A 17,264-nucleotide genomic window follows, 5' to 3' on the forward strand; every position below is an offset into this window, starting at 1 on the left:
TATTTTTAGTTTTTTGAGGAATCTCCATAGTGTTTTCTATAGTGGCTGCACCAGTTTGCAATCCCACCAACAGAACGCCAGGGTTCCTCTTCTCCACGTGACATCCTCTCTAACACTCGGTTGCTGATTTATTGATGAAAACCCTTCTGACAGGTAGGAAGTGATATCTCATTGTGGTTTTAATTTACATTTCCCTGATGAGCATCTTTTTATATGTCTATTACCCATCTGTACGTGCTCTTTGGAAATTTTCTAGTCAAGTCCTCTGCCCATTTTTTAATCAGATTTTTTTTCTGGTGGTGCTAAAAAAAACTATGACTTCCTTCTGTAGTTTAGACATTAACCCCTTATTATATATCTATACCATTGGCAAGTATCTTCTTCCATCTAGTAGGTGGTCTTTCTCTTGCTAGAGGAGACATATCCAAAAATATATTACTCAGAACAGTGTCAAAGGGTTTACTTCCTGTTTTCTTTAGGAGTTTTATGGATTTGGGTCTTAGATCTAAATACTTAATCCATATGAATTTACTCATGCATATGGTGTTAAGAAATTGACCCAGTTTCATTTTTTTGTATGTGTCCAGTTTTCCCTTGACCTGGATGGAATATCATTTATGAAAGAGAGTGGCTTTACTGCATATTCTTGCCTCCTTTGTTATAGGTTTAACTGAACATACAGGTGTGGGCTTATTTCTGGGCTCTCTAATCTTTGCCATTGATTTATGTCTGTTTTCATGCCAGTACCATCCTGTTCTAATTACTGCAGCTTTGCAGTATAGTTTGATTGTCAGATAGTGTGAACCTTCAACCTGATTCTTCTCTCTAAAGATTGCTTTGGCTATTTGGGTATTTGTATTATATATACATTGTAGTAGTAGTCTAGTTTTGTGAAAAATGCCATTGGTATTTTGATAGGGACTGCAATCAATCTATAGATTGCTTTGGGTAGTATGGATGTTTTAATAACATTAATTCTTCCTATTTATGAACACAGTATACTTCCATTTATTTGAATCCTTTTCAGTTTCTTTCTTCAGTGTCTTTTAATTGTCTGAGTACAGGTCTTTTACTTCTTTGGTGAAACTTATTCCTATGTAGTCTACTTTTTGAGGCTACTGTAAATGACATCTTAATTTCTCTTTCTCATAGTTTGTTATTGATGTATAAAAATACAACTGACTTAGAACTAAAGTAGCAGGATACAGAACTAATATAAGTCAGTTGTATTTTTATACATCAATAACAAACTAGTTCTAATAGTTTTTTTGTGTACTCTTTAGGGTTCTCTCTATATAGTATGTCATCTGCAAATAATGACTGTTTTCCTTGCTGTTTGGATGCTTTATTTTTTTTCATGTCTGATTGCTGTGGCTAGGACTTCCAATATTATGTTCAACAAAAGTGGACATCTTTGTCTTGTTCCTGATATTAAAAATCACTGAGTATGATGTTGCTTTCTGTTTGTTATATATGTATGGCCTTTATTATGTTGAGGTATGTTTCCTCTATTCCCAATTGGTTGAGAATTCTTATCAAAAATGGATGTTAGATTTTTCTCATGCTTTTTCTCTGTTATGATTTTTATCCTTCATTTTTTTTATGGTGGTGTATCACTTTAATTTACTTATGGATGCACAGCCATCCTTGCATCCCTAGGATGAATCCCATTTTTCATATTTTTATAATCTATCAGGGAATTCAGTTGACTAATATTTTTGTTAAGGATTTTTGCATCTTTTTTCATCAGAAATATTGGTCTATAATTTTTTTGCTAGTAGTGTCTTTATCTCATTTTGGAATCAGGGTAATGCTGGCCTGATAAAATGAGCTTGTAAACCTTCCCTCCTCTTCAATGTTTTGGAATAGTTGGAGAACAGGTGGTAATTCCTCTTTGAATGTTAGGTAAAATTCACCTGTGAAGCCATCCAGTCCAGAACTTGCTTGTTGGGAGTTTTATTATTGCTTTGATTTTGTTGGTTGTAATCAGTCTGTTCAGCTTTTCCATTTCTTTGATTCAGTCTTAGAAGATTGTGTTTCTAGGAATTTATCCAATTTTTCCAGGTTGTCCAATTTGCTGGTATATAACTGTTCATAGGATTTTCTTGTAATACTTTGTATTTCTGTGATGTCAGGTGTCACTTAATGTTCATTTTATTTTTTTCATCAAGGAAAAAAGAACTCAAAGTCCAGTTAAAGGCTTATCAATTTCATTTAATGAACTAGCTCTTGGTTTCATTGAATATTGTTTTTAAAAACTATTTCACTTATTTCCACTCATCTACTACTTCCTCTTTCTATTCACTTTGGATTTTGTTTTTTTTCCCCCCTAATTCCTTTAGATTTAAGATTAGTCTCCTACTATGACTGTATTTCTCTCCCACCACTACCCTTCATGTCCATCAAGTCAATATTTGCTTTATATATTTAGGTGCTCCTATATTGGATATGTAAGTGTTTGAGGGTTATATTCTTTTTGTGTTGATCCCATTACCATTATGAAATGTCCTTTGTCTCTTGTTATGGCCTTTGTTTTAAAGTCTATTTTGTCTAGTAAGTGCTCCTACCCCTCTTTTTAACATCACCATTTGCATGAAGTATCTTTATCCACTCCTTTACTTTCAGCCTGTGCCAATCAGAAGTGGGTTTCTTACAGGGAATATATGTGTAGGTCTTGTTTTCTCATCTCTTCAGCTACTTCTATGTCTTTTGATTAGAGCATTTAATCTGTTTACATTTAAAGTAATTACTGAGGGTATGTGGTTATTGCCATTTAATATTCATATTTTTGATCCCCATCTCCACTCCTGTTTCTTAGAGGAGTCCCTTTAACATTTCTTGTAATAATACTGGTTTGGTGGTGATGAACTCTTTCAGCTTTTTCTTGTTTGGCCAGTTCCTTACCTTTCCTTTAATTTTAAATGACAACTTTCCTGGGTAGGCCCTTGCTTTTCATCATTTTGAATATTTCATGCCAATATTTCCTGAACTGCAAAGTTTCTGTTCGGATTATCAACTGACAGTCCTACGAGAGCGCCCTGGTATGTAAACTCACTGCGTTTCTCTTGTTGCTTTTAAGGATTGTGTTTAAACTTTATTAGCATTTTAATTATTATGTGGGCCTCTTTGGGTTCATCTTGTTTGGGACTCCAGGACTTGTATGACTTTCTTTCTTCAGGTGAGGGAAGTTTTCAGTCATTAGTTCTTCAAATAGGTTTTAATCCCTCTCTCTCATTTTTCTGGTACCCCTATGATGCAGATGTCGCTTGATGTTGTGCCAGAGGTCATTTAAACTATTCTTTTTTTTAAATTTTGTGTTTGAGTTGGGTATTTTCTGCTACCTGTCTTTCAGATCTCTGATTCATTCTTTTGCTTTATCTAATCTGTTGTTGATTCCCTCTAACTGGTATTCTTTTTGTGTTTTCCATCTCCATTTTTATGTTTCCTATCTCTTTGCTGAACTTCTCAATTAATTCATCTACTTTTTCCCCAAATTCATTGGGCATCCCTATTAATGGTATTTTGAACTCTGCTTCAGGTAGACTGCATGTCACCATCTCATTTAGTTCTTTACTGGAGTTTTGCCCTACTTTTTCATTTGGGACATGTTTCTTTTTATTAGGTCAACCTACATTTCATAAGTCTTGGCAGAGTGGCCTTATGTCGTAGGTGTTGTATGCAGCCCTGTGGTGTAGTCTCCCTGGTCACTTGAGATAGATGCTGCAGGGGTGTCCCTTCTGCAGGTTATGCACCTTCCCGTTTTAGTTGAGCCTTGACAGCTGCTGGCATGTCAGTGGGTGGGTTTTCCCTCAGGCTGGCTGTGACTACAGAAAACAGGCTGTTCGGTGAGGACTGACTCCATTGAGCAGGGGTTCCTTTAACATGGCTCTGATGTGAGATGAGTCTGCCCGTCAGGTGTGTGTTTTGTGGAGCTGGTTGGGTGGTACTTGTGTTTGACTAAGAAGCTGGTAAATAGGTGTGTCAGTATAGGCCAACGTTAGCTACCATCTGTGCCCAGCTTGGGGTCACCTAGTGGGAGCTACAAAGTGATGTGTGATTAGTTGCTATGCATGCGGGGCTTGGACGCACTTGGGAGAGGGGGTGCTGCAAACGCAGGCTAGCTGTTAGGTTTGAGACCCTTTGGTGAGCACCACAATGTGAAGTGAGGCCAGTCATCACTTGGGGCAGGTTTGTGGTTGTTTGCTTGGAGCCTCCTAAGGGAAATTACAATGCAAGTTAAGACTAATCACCACTTGAGCTTGGGGCTGCTCAGGAAGAGGTACAGAACACTCCAAACCTATACGTTGCTTTTTAGGGGTTTGTAGACCTTTAAGAGAGTTTATGAAAGTCCATAGCACAAACCAAGGCATATAGTGTTAGCTAGGTTATTGGAGAGCTCAGATGTGACACCTGCCAGTGCTTCCTTTTGGGAGAGCTGCCTTCCACTTTTCCCTATCTAGCCCTGTGTGTCCCTGTGCTGAAGCCCACAGCGAGTGAGTCTGTGTGCAGGCCCCTCAAGAGGAATGTCTGGGATGTCAGAGGTGATGGGAACCCCTCACACCTCAGTGTGGGGCTGGGGGCACCTCTACACCCAAGATATCCCTCCTACCAGTCTCCTCATTGTGGCTTCTTTATATCCTTAGTAATGGGACTTCTATTCAGGTAGTCTTCAAGTGGTTCTGGGAGAAGGTGAGCATAGAATTTACCTTGATGGGACGAACTTCTTGTGGTTGCTGTAGTAGTCACAGTCACTCTTTTACAGACAGAAAGACTGAAGGGCTGGCCTGGAGCCATTTTCAGCTGATCTGCATCCTTTGGTACCACATCTCTGGCCACTAACCAGTCTGTAACTTAAATCTCTTTGTCTCTTACATGTCAAATGAAAACTTTGACAGTCTGAATAATCTCTCTAAACAACCAAAGTATTCCCACTACTCAATTTCAACTTGAAAAAGCTATAAGAACATGGGCTTATAGTCTTGAAGTCACATATGATTTAAGGGGATTAAAGTGCTGATTTATGATAGTCATGCGAAATTACACTTTTAAGTTTTATGTGATCCTAGTTGTTTTTTTCTTTCCATTTGTCACTGGGGCTCAAACTATATACCTAATTCACATTCCTGCCTGAAAGGTGCTGTTTAAAAGAATGCACTGACTTAAGTGTTCCAGGGCCTTTTCTGTGCTTGCCACAAGAAAACCATGACTAATTGAAACAGATCAGCTTTCCAAATAGAATAGGCAATATACTTAGAAGTAAATAGTAACTATTGATAGGTGGGTTCAAGTACAATGGTTACTGCTCACCTGAAGTTTGAAATAAATATGAGAAGGAAATGATTTTTAGATTATTTTGTGGTAGTATATGAAATTCTCAAACTACAGCTAATCATTGAGCCAAGTTCCTAAATGCTTGAGTGGTATCATTTATTCTCTGAAGTATATATTATTGGAACAAAATATTAACAGTACTAAGTAAGCCATGGGCATAAAAAATCAAATTGCATAAATTGTATTTTACAATGTAGATGCTACCAGACAGATGAAGTCTAAGGCTCAGAAGATTTATGATTCACATTAAGATTATAATTTAACCATTTGGGCAGTATAATATACCTGGAAATACTTAAAAGTGTTTTTATAAAAGACTTCAAATTGTAATGTAACTGAAGGTACCTTATTTTACTGAATTACATTCAACTAATCTAAAATGTCATTAGTATCATCAAATACCTTTGTCTTTCAGCTTTGTATGAGCTAGTAAGATCGTCGAAAAGCTTGCCATTCATTTCCATTAGGGTTTTCAGCACATTGTAGACCAGTGCTACGATGGTCCTAAAATGAAAATAAGCCAGTGCTGGGTTATGGATGCCAACAACAGGAAATGTACTAATGTCCTCTCTGAAATGGGTTAAATATTGGTTGATTCACTTAACCCATTTTAGAGATGATAAACTGAAATGCAAGATGTTTAGTAATTTGCCCTAAGTCAGTCACACAGCCAGTGGTGGTAGAGATAGTCTAATTCCAAAACACATGTCCTTCCCACTGCATCAGGCTCAGATTAAACTCACTAAACTGTTAGGGTTATAGGGTTATCTTCATGTCTGCTCTACAGTCTCAAACCCTAAGTGACAGCAGCATTAAAAGAACATGAAAAAGACCCAACTACCATAAGCTGTAAGAAGAAAAATAAAAAGGATAAGGATGTCACAGAAATTAAAATATCTGCCACCTAAACCTTCAGCTTCCCGACACCATTACTGGCAGCAGGTCAGTCCAACCCGACATTCACACAGTTACTGTTCGTGCATCCTCCACAAATATTAGTTTGGTTTCCTCAATAGGGTCTGACCATACACTGTTGCAGCATGCCACAACAGACTGTCCTACCTCCAGGGAGATTTATAATTTTAAATAGAAATTAAGAACATTACATACTTAGAGCTCTAAAAGGTGTAAATATGTAAAGTGTAGAACAGAATAAAACTATGTGATGTTAACCCTGGAATAAGTTCCCAATCTGTATAGCTTTCATGTATGAGTTGGGAGAGCATATGACAAAACGCTTAAAAAACAAAACAAAACACAATAACAACAATGAACATAAGACACTTACTGATTCCAGTGTTCTTTGGAGATTTTGTACAAACTACCAAACATAATTGGCAGAATTTTATCAATGTTCTCCTCAATCAAACTAAGAATATATTCATTATTCCAGAAGTACAATGCCCTTTCTGCAACCTAAAAGAAATATTTATAAATGTCAAAAGTGAAAAAGAAATATAGTGTGAAAGAAAAATGGCTTTACTGAAACATACCTGAAAATGAGAACTGGATACACATTTGGATATTTGTTTAAAAAGGGGCTCTTCAATTTTTTTGAACTGTGTTGGTTCAATAACATCTAAGATTTCTTCAATTTCTCCTAAAAACATCACCTAGGTTAAAAAAAAATTTAAGAAACATGACAAATTATAAGATGTTAACACAGAAAACAAAAATGAGGAAGTTAACCTACAAACTGCGTAGTGGACAAAAAGGACTTGCCAGCGCCTCTGCCAGTCCCCTCGGACCCCCACAGGACACGTGGCTCATCTCCCTGAGAGTCAGTACTGACGAAACGCGCTACTATTGCTGAACAAGACCCACCTCTTTCTGACTGCATGTTTTTGGCCAAAATTTCAGCAATCCTCTGATCACCTGCAAAAAAAAAAAAAAAATAGTTTAGCATGAATTAAGCAATGAAGCTGGTTAATCCCAGGAAATTTTTAATAACAATCGAAGGTATTCAGATCAATGTTATTTAATATCTAAGTATATCCCCACACTTTCTGCTCAGTTTTAGGCTTTTATCAATTCAATAAATATTTATGGTGTGGTTATACCACATACTGTTCTAGAGGTTGATGAACAAGATAGATAAAGGTCCCTGATCATCATGAAGCAGGGAGACCAACAAATTATCAATAAACAAAGTAATTTCAATAGCAGTAAGTTCTACTACTAAGAAAATAAAGGAAAATATAACTGCTGGATTGAGTGGTAAAGGTTATTTTAGGGAGAAACTACAGGATAGATAATAAAACTATTATGAAGCAGCAAAAAAGCCAGAAAGCTCCCCAATTGGTTTATTTTTAGCACAACCTTGATGACCAAAATGTAACAAAATGAGAAGGGAACATAGTTGTGAAAATTTATATTAAAGTGGATATAACAGTATATTAACAGAAGAATACTATCTGACCAATTAGAATTTATTCTAGAAGTTTCGGGGTGGTTCAGCTCATAGTTGTACCTTAGAAGATTTTTAAGTTATTTGGTATTTTTCACTGATTATTCTGATAACAAGTTAGTAGCTTAGAACTAAGAATTTATCAGAAGCCAGCAGCAAAGTTTCTTAGGAAGAGGCTATAAAACCACCTGGGTCTAGTGCTTTTGTGGAACTAGATCTGTGCCAGCCTGTTAGATTATTTTACAGTCATTGGTTTGGTCTAGTAATGAAGAACACCCATGCAAATTAAAACTGGGGAGAACACTGTTCTGGAGCCAATCAAGTAAGATGAAAGGATATGATGTATAACTTTGGAAAGAAATATCAAAATTATACTTAAATTTATCTTAAGTACATTTTTATAATTTTAAAATAACATTTACTAAACAAAATGTTAAATGAGAAAAAATTACTAAAGTAGGAAGATTTAATATGTGATCAGATAAAATACAAAAATCAATACCTTATTGATGCTTGTTTTATGTCAAGAGAAAATAAAAATATGCCTTTTATAATAACTAATGCACATAAAGTATTAAGACATTGAATATATGAAGAAAACTAAAACTTTACCAAACATCATGAAAGACTACAGATGAGACAATTCAGTATTGTACATACTTCTATACTTAATTTATATAGTTAATATAATTTCAATCAAATGCCAACTGAATTTTCTGAAACCAGAAATATTTATTCTAAAATCCACAAATATAAGCAAATAACCAAGAATGGGGAGGGGAGAGGGAGAATTAATAGAATGGAACCTGCTCTCCTGATATCAGCAATTAAAACAAGATGGTATTACCATGGAAACTCACAGGAAAGACACAAATACAGGAGTAACCATATGACACAGGGGGCATTTCAGTTCTGCTAGTTAAGTGGTGGTACTTGGACTGGTGGCTCACCATTTAGGGGGGAAAAAATGTAGCTCCTCTGGTGGGCAGACTCCTAAAATAATGTTCCACAATCTTTTCTTGAATACACTCTCTTGTGTAATCTTTACGTGTGGACTGGCCCAGTGACTTTCACCTCACCAGCAGATGCTAAAGCCTTCTCATCTTGCAACTTTGATAAAGCAAGCTGCTACACTGGAGAGGCCCACGTGATAAGGAACTGAGGGTTGCCTCTAGCCAGCAGCCAGTTAAGAACCGAGGCCTTTAGGCTATACAAACATGGGAACTTAGAAGTATATCTTCCTCATCTGAGCCTTTGTATGAGACCTCAACCCTGGACAACACAGCAATTGCAGCACTGTAAGAAACCTTGTAGCAGAGAACCCAGCTAAGTCATACCTGGATTTCTGTACCACACAAACTGTGAGATAATAAATGTTTGTTTTAAGCCACTGAATCTTGTTGTAATTTATTATTCAGCGATAGAAAACTAATACAGTTCTCCTTACCCTTGTCACACACAAATTTCCATTTCAAATAGTGTAGTGCACTGAATGGTGATCCTCAAAATGATAATGTATATATCCTAATCTCTAGAAGCTATGAATGTGACTTATTTGGAAAGTGGGGTATCTCTTTGGAAAGATAGAATTAAGTTAAAGATCTCAAGATGAAATCACCCTGGGTTATTTGGGGTGGGCCCTAAATCCAACAAGTGTCCTTTTAAGAGACAGAAGAGGCAGCAAAGTGAGACTGGAGCGATGCAGCCACAAGCCAAGGAACACCTGGAGACACCAGAAACTGGAAGAGGCAAGGAACGGAATCTCCCCTAGAGCATCTGGAGGAAATGCAGCCCTGCCGACACCTTGATTTTGGACTTCTGGCCTTCAGAACTGTGAGAGAATAAATTTCTGTTATTTCAAACCACCAGGTTTGTGGTAATTTGTCATGGCAGCGCTAGGAAACAATTAATAAATAGATGGAATAAAGTTTTTACAGATAAAAACTAAATCCATAAAATAACCACAATATTATACTATAAAATGACAGCAAGGCCAGAAGCCATAACGATGAATACATTCCACTACATAAAAATTCAATTCATTAAGGCAAAGATTTAAGACTTATGTTCAAAGTTAAAGGAAAAATTCCAAATGGACAAAAAAATTTTGCAAAATAAGGAAAAGAGGCAAAGGATGCAGAACTATAAATGACCAATAACTATATAAAAGAATGGCTCAATCCCTGTAATGGGAAAAGCTGATCAAAATATTTCATACCTATTAAACTAGCAAAACTTCTAATACCAGCAAAAAATTAAAAATGTTCTGCTAGGGTAAGGGAAAACAGGTACCTTGACACTCTGGATTGGAATTGTTCAAACTTTGTGGAAGGCAACTTCGAATATGTTCAAATTTTCCTGTACTCTTTGGCCCAGCAACATGTTTTTATTTTTAATTAAAGTTGGTTTAAAAAATAAAATGCAGTAAAATTTTTCTTATGCCCATAGGTTTTTTTTGTAACACCACTGACAGAACACAGAACAAGTCCAACCCCCTAAAACACATCTCTTCACCCAGTAACATGTTTGTAACAATGCCAATGCCAATAACTCAAGTGCCCATTAATGGAAGATTGATTAAACATGGTGGGGTAATCCATAATGGCATCTGATACTACCAGAGGGAAAAATGAAGGCAGTTCGTATGGAAAGATATCCACATTATACTGAGAGGTGAAAAAAACCTGGTCAACACTGTCCCACCATTTGATTAACCTACACATAAATAGCAAAAAAGTTCTAGAAATACATTCACTTATATGGTTACCTCTAGGGAACAATGTTTTAAAGAATGTCCTCCACATTGTGCCTTATGATTTTGCATTGTGTGAACCAAATTAGCACATCACTATCATGAACAGAAATAATAAAGTCACTTCCATTGCAGAAAACAATTTCAATACAAAATTTAGGTACATATAGAATATAATAAACTAGCCAAAGCTCTGACTTATCTATAATTGTAGGAAACTTTGCTATGAATGCCAGTTTTCTGGAAAATGAGTATTAAGGCTCAGACCTAAGTAACATGGCCATAATTTTGGTGCTGGAATAGCCTATGGTAGAAATTGCAAGATATATCAACAGATCTTTATGAATTGAAAAACATTTTTCTTTGTCAACTTACACATTTACGTTACTATCTTCTCATCTGGCTTCTGTTTCCATTAAGGCAGATGTCTGGCCATTGTCACCCTGAGTCTTCTCTTCAAAAGGAAATCAGCCATCTTCCCTGTCCCCCCCATGTTAATGTAATACGTTTAAATTGCATCTGCTTACTATTCACTGAGCACAAATCGTGAGTTATGTTGTGGCTTTTTTCTTTGTCTCAATTCTGAGAGTTACGGATTTGTATTAAGTTTTACTCCATTTTAGAGGTTTATGTGGTTTCACATAAAGACTGAGCTTCTAAGTCTCCTGATTTGTCTTTCAAAACTATTTTTAGCTGTTTTCAGAAAGAATTACAAATCTAAAAGTCTAAAAACTCAAAACATCACAAAGTGGGAAAAATATCTTTTGTTCCTTTACACAAAAGTTAAATCAAAGGAAGAATACTAACTACTAACTACTAAGTTTTCCAAGCACCCTTAAGTATAGCCTCAGAAAGTTTGTGAATTTGAAAAACAGTTTAAATCCATCAAACCTTTTGCAGTGTTTCAAGAACTCGTTACATATTTAAACTTAGGATACCTAGAAAGCACTCTGAAATTTTCAGTTCACCAAGGTTAAAGTTTTGTTTTCTGTGAGTTTTTACTTCTCCCTATTTTATCTTTTGTTTTTCTTGAATCTTCAGTTAATTTTCATGATAACCTATTTTCTCCTGAATCACCTTATAGTCAAGAAGTAAGGAATAGAATTCAAATACGGAATTGCTATGCTGATTCACGAAGTTAATAATTTTTATTCTGAAATATCTTAAGCTCCAAAGGCAAGGAGATGTTTTTAATCCCTATCATGTGTTTTATCATTAATAAGAAGGAAAATCCCATTTCTAAGGAAAAAACACAACTCAAGGGAATAGTTGTGGGACTTCCACAGTATGTTTTAATTTGAAAAGGTGAAGGAAGACTGAGAAGATTATCAGTGAAGATAACATCTACATAACGTTTCCCTGCAGTCATTCGGTCCTGTCACCACACATTTCAACTACTGTGTTAACGTTAGGTAATCTATATTTAAGTTATTCAAAACATATAACCCATGAGAACTCCCCTTCCAACCCTGTTCTCTGAATGTAGATTAACCTCACATTCCTTATAAATGGTTTTAGTTTAAAATACATTACTACCACTGTTTGATAACTCTGTAATGATATATATAACAGCATAAAGAAAGGCACAATGAACTGCTACAATATACATCAAGAACATAAAAATAAATAGACAACTTACTGGTTCTGTTAGTGTTGTATCTTTCTCCAGGAACTGTACAACACAGTAGGCTAGCTAAAATGTAAGGGACATTTTATAAATATTACTGAGTGAAGTAACATTCAGTGATGCAGGATTTTTATACTTAGCTAACAGAAATGACTACCTTATTTTGATAAAATTTTACTCTAATTTCAGTATGTAAAAGTTAATGTACTAACAATTGTGTAACTTTTTAACCATGAAAGTAACTTCTACTTCAAAAAAGATGTTTTTTTTCAGTAGTAACTTCTGATTATAATTGAAATAAGACTAGAGCTGACATCTTTTTCAGCATCTTTCTACGTGTATGCCTATGCTGATATATAACAGGGGAGACTGACTAGGTTATCACAACTAGACAGAACATTCTGCAGTTATGTGGGATTTATTCAATGTCAGTTAATTAGGTCAGGGCCCAGATTAAGAAAGAACTTGATATTTTCTTTCCTGTATCTTTACTTAATGTGCATTGAGCTGATTTCATAACACTAAATATAATACTTTTAAATTATAAAAATTTGCTTTGGGCAACTTACAAAGCAGACTGCTTAATTATACTTAAAATTGCCACTTCAGTATTTCTCAATTTCTCTGCTTTTGTATCAGTCTTTGAAACAAACAATACTCATTTCATTTGAAATTTTCCTGAAACTTACCTGAGCATGAAACAAAGCTAATCCTTTTGCAGTATGCATAGGAATAAGAACCTTCATTAGAAATTGTTTATGTTCTGCTTTCAGTGGCAATGCAAAGCCATTGATAATACTGGAGGGAAAAAAAGGCAGGGGGAAGGGTTAAGTAGTTACTACGTTATTTCTAAAAGTTATATCCATGAGTACACAAGGAACAGGCTCTCTGTTTCAATCCCGGTGTTGAATTACTGACTCATCTTCAAACTACTTTAGACAGAGTATTTCTATGAAGTCTTCCCTCTAAATCATTCAATGATCCCAAAAGAAAACTAAGACTGCCAATTAATGTCTCAGTAGTAATTTCTATCTTCATTTTCTATAAAAGCGTTATCACTTTATTTATGCATTGTTGCCTTTATTTTTCCTCCCTAAAGCCACAGGAGAGTCAACATCACAATATTAAAAATTTTCAATATTTTCTCAAGCAAATGGGTAGTTTACTGAAGGATCTTAAACTAAGAAGTAGTCCTCTCCATATTCATTCTCTCTTACTAGAGAAGGCTGAAATCATTCTTACACAAGTAGAAGGAAGAGTCTAAATGTCTCTCAAGTTAATGCTATGTGGTGAATAAGGAAGGCAAATGTTCATGTAAACTAAAATCAAAGGCTGCAGATTCTTCCAAAAAGAGCAGATGGACTAGGAATGGTCTGTCAACATCTGAACAAGAATTCTTCTAATTTCATAAAAGATTCACTACAGCTTATTTCATCTCTTCTCAATCAGACCCTGTAAATTTCTGAGGCAGTCTGGCAAGAGCAGGCATAAAACATGCCACAGCTTCAGAGGCAGGAAGCTTCTGCAGAAACAGATGTCTTGCATGCAGTACTTTAATATGCTGACCCTCTAAAAAGCTATAATAAGAATTCAGTTGAGAAATGATGTCTTGCACTCTATATTTAAATTCTAAAATAGGAAATAATTTTTCCAATCCCAGCTAAGATTATAATACATAAAACATTCAAAGTTACTTAATTCTTAAAAAGAACAACAAAAAAACTGGCCTACCTTCCTAATATTTCCAGGAGTTCAGCAACACCATTAAAATGTTCTGTTTCATATATAAACCTGAATTTAAAATAAAGATGGATATAATGAAAAATCAAACATCAGAAAACTAAGAGCAAGAGGCAGGAAGGTAAAACGAAATCAACCCAAACGGCAGTTACTGAGAAGTGTACAAGCATGCTGTAAGAATTCTTTGTAAACTATTTTGCCCCAGATCAGTTACTTCTTAGCAATCTCATAAAAGAAGATCTATTTCCTACTAAACCAGATGCTTTTAATGAAATATGTCCTATTTAAGCATATACTTTTGCTAAAACTTGCTATATATTAAGGTAACCGAATATAATTTCACCTGCAATATTTTATTTTACTTAAAATTTTTAGAAAGATGGGAATACTTTTCAAAATAGGAAACCTCTACTCAAAAACTCAAAAGGACCCATATCTAATAAAGCCACCTTTATTCAGAATTTCAAAAACCTAAACTACACAGACTGCCTAGCTTTCCAAGATCACAATCACCTCAAAAGCAGGGAGTCAAGACTCAAATGAACACAGGACAGGGAGCGGAAGACAACTGGAGAAAGAAGCTGTCTCTAGAGCAGGTGATTCATTTCTGATTGTTACAATGGGGAGATGCTAACCTCATTTTGCCAGATCTTCAATTAAAACATACACACCAAACCTGAAGTGTGGGTATTAAAGTGAAATCTACTTTGAAGCACCATAAAATAAACTATCACTTACAAAGTAGCCAAAAGATAGGCCCCATATAAATTAGCTTTGTCAGAAAATCAAATGTAAGTATTTCCAAGAGCTACTGATTTAAATAGCACACAAAATTTTCAAAGAAAAAGCTCAAAGAAACAATTAGACAAATTCTCACAATAAATCTTAAACATGAATAACATTGGTATTGCCTATTAAAAACTTTATTACTACTATCATTTAAATGAAAAACAGGTTGTACATTTCTAAAGTTATATGCAAATGATGTCTACAAAACAGGCTAAAAATGACTCAAATACTAGCAGTTAAATTTCCAGATTTCATATATTAAAAGTTAACCTAAAGGAACTGGCATAAAAAGAAAATACGAAGAAAAGGAAAGGCACTATATATATGAATAGATGACCAATTTACCTGAGGAAAATGTTGTTAATTTGTTTTCTGATGAATGCTCTTAATCCAAGAAATTTCCCATAAATTCGATGCAGAACAGTCTTTAGGAAGTCACGTTCTCTGGGATCTTCACTATCAAAAAGCTCCAGGAGCTTTAAAAAAAAACTGAGAAATTACTTTTTAAAAATAATCAAGCAAAACTTTACTTTATTCTAATACTGATTTTAAGATAACCCATGAAATCTTGCTAACTAGAGAAGCTAAAGAAAAAAGCTTAGGGAATATTTTTCACTAATTAAAAAAAAATGACAAATCACGTAAATGCTTCAAAATGTAGATTTTTGAGATTTTTGTCTTGTCACTCATCTTAAAATTCTGTCCCATTCTTGACTACTAAACATGGCACATAACTTCAGAGTGTTGAAATTTAAGAGATTTTAATGCTTTTTATAAGTCAAAATTACATATGAAATCAGTTTGTAGATCGCAAGTCATTAAATGAAGTTAAAATACAAATGTACATGCACATTTCCAATTTACTGGAAAGATTTATAAAAACCAAGGCTGCTTTTTTGTGATTTTGCACTGAAAAATTTAAGAATCACCATGCCAACAGCTCAAAAATGAGTATTTAGTTAACTGGGTAAACTACTGGCAAATACATGCTAACAGAGGGGAGGTCACTCACGAAATAACACTGAAAAGATGACACCACAGATTTTTATTTAAAGTCAGCTTATTAGCAAGTGGCTGGAAATTTTTAAACCAGTTCAACTTGGCCAAACTCATTTTCCTATACCTTTACACAACTATTCAGCAAAGGCAAGGATAAAGACCTTTGAAAAATTTAAAGTCAAAAGCTCAAATTTCGATTTTAAAATGGTAAAGAATGGAGTCTCTTAGGAAAAAGTATAAAATAGTCTCTTGAAGAAAGAAGTCATCAGGGAATTGCATGTTCTGTACTTTGGTATTGATAATTACAGTTAAGATAGCAAGCTCTGAACCTCATTGGGAGTTTTCTCCATTCTGTCTTGAATTATATTTAATTGTTTACATGTGTATCTCCCACTAGAGTGAATATTTTTGAGAATAGTGGTAACGTTTGTCATATTTATACAACCTAAACAAGTGTCTTGCTTAGTTTGAGTTCTTTGTCCAGGAGGTTATGAAAGAACTGTATGAGGCTCCCCAAAACCATCCCTGGAACATGATAATTTGTGTTAATATACCTAATAAATTCAGTTCAAATCATTCTAATTAAAAATGACTAATCTCACTTAAGACCCTCACATCTGAGTTTCTGATGCTGGACTGCTCGGAAGATATGCTTTCAAATCAATGAAAGGGGCTCTTAATTAAGGCGGTCATACCTAATCCAAGAACAAATATAATTTGGGGTGTAGAGGGATCGAGCCAAAAAGAAAAAAATAGAGAACTCATGGACACACAAAACCGTGTGGAGATTGGGGGGCAGAGGTGGAAGAGGCTATGGGGGGGATGAATGGTGATGGAATAAAATAAAATTTAAAAAAGAACATCATTTAATGCAAGTTGCTCCTCAGTGGTAAAAAATTTTAACTAGAGAACATTATTAGCTATGTATCAAATCTACTTAAAGAAACCTATTTTGAAATATTATAATCTAAATAATGTATAATGTAAATTAATATATAATATTAACACAATGAAACAAATACAAAACTAGTACTTGGGAAACTTGCTTATTCTGGTTCTGATATTTATACCTAACTGTGCTTTTAAGGGTAATTTATAACCCCTGAGCCTGTTTCTTCATTGATAAAATGAGAAAGGATGAAACCAATTCTTTTTATTTTTTAAGAGGTCAGAGAGTCTAGTTCAAATTCTGATTGTGCCATCAACTGGCTGTGTGAAATTGGATATGGTCAAGCTCTTTACATAAGGACAGTGCTTGGCACATAAAAAGTACTCAATAATTCTTAGCTTCCTTCTGAAACCCTATGATTTGAACACCACCTGAAACTATGCAATTAGTGGATTGTCCAAATTTATACTGAAGATTTTTCTTCTGTACTTTTAAGTATTAAAACTTACCACCTAGTTAAATAATTTCAACATACAAAAACTGAGAATTCCCATACATACTATTTATTAAAACAGCATACTAAGATGACCTCAGAGAAGTGATCTGTGAAAGAATAGTCATACAAACTGCTAAAAACAAATTACTGAGCCTTGGCTTCCCAACTAATTCAGGCATTTCAAGAAGAGGCAGAAAATGGGTTCCACTATGCCAGTTATTTTTTCTTGTCCCC

The 17,264-nt window shown here is 34.9% G+C and overlaps 1 protein-coding gene across 1 annotated transcript in view; it reads right to left on the minus strand.

Annotated features, from left to right (window-relative positions):
- The window catches only part of PPP2R5A (protein phosphatase 2 regulatory subunit B'alpha), a 67,038-nt gene that overhangs the window by 1,859 nt on the left and 47,915 nt on the right, over positions 1-17,264 (minus strand). Inside the window, exons 5-12 of the mRNA XM_045838754.1 lie at positions 14,992-15,122; positions 13,849-13,908; positions 12,807-12,915; positions 12,130-12,183; positions 7,156-7,206; positions 6,825-6,944; positions 6,620-6,747; positions 5,734-5,835 (exon numbers count right to left, since the gene is read on the minus strand). Of these exons, the coding sequence (XP_045694710.1) occupies positions 5,734-5,835; positions 6,620-6,747; positions 6,825-6,944; positions 7,156-7,206; positions 12,130-12,183; positions 12,807-12,915; positions 13,849-13,908; positions 14,992-15,122 (755 nt within the window). The remainder of the gene's footprint in view (positions 1-5,733; positions 5,836-6,619; positions 6,748-6,824; positions 6,945-7,155; positions 7,207-12,129; positions 12,184-12,806; positions 12,916-13,848; positions 13,909-14,991; positions 15,123-17,264) is intronic.

This window comes from Phyllostomus hastatus, unplaced genomic scaffold (assembly GCF_019186645.2).
Source record: "Phyllostomus hastatus isolate PE091 unplaced genomic scaffold, TTU_PhHast_1.1 phas_contig_283, whole genome shotgun sequence".
Classification (NCBI taxonomy): domain Eukaryota; kingdom Metazoa; phylum Chordata; class Mammalia; order Chiroptera; family Phyllostomidae; genus Phyllostomus; species Phyllostomus hastatus.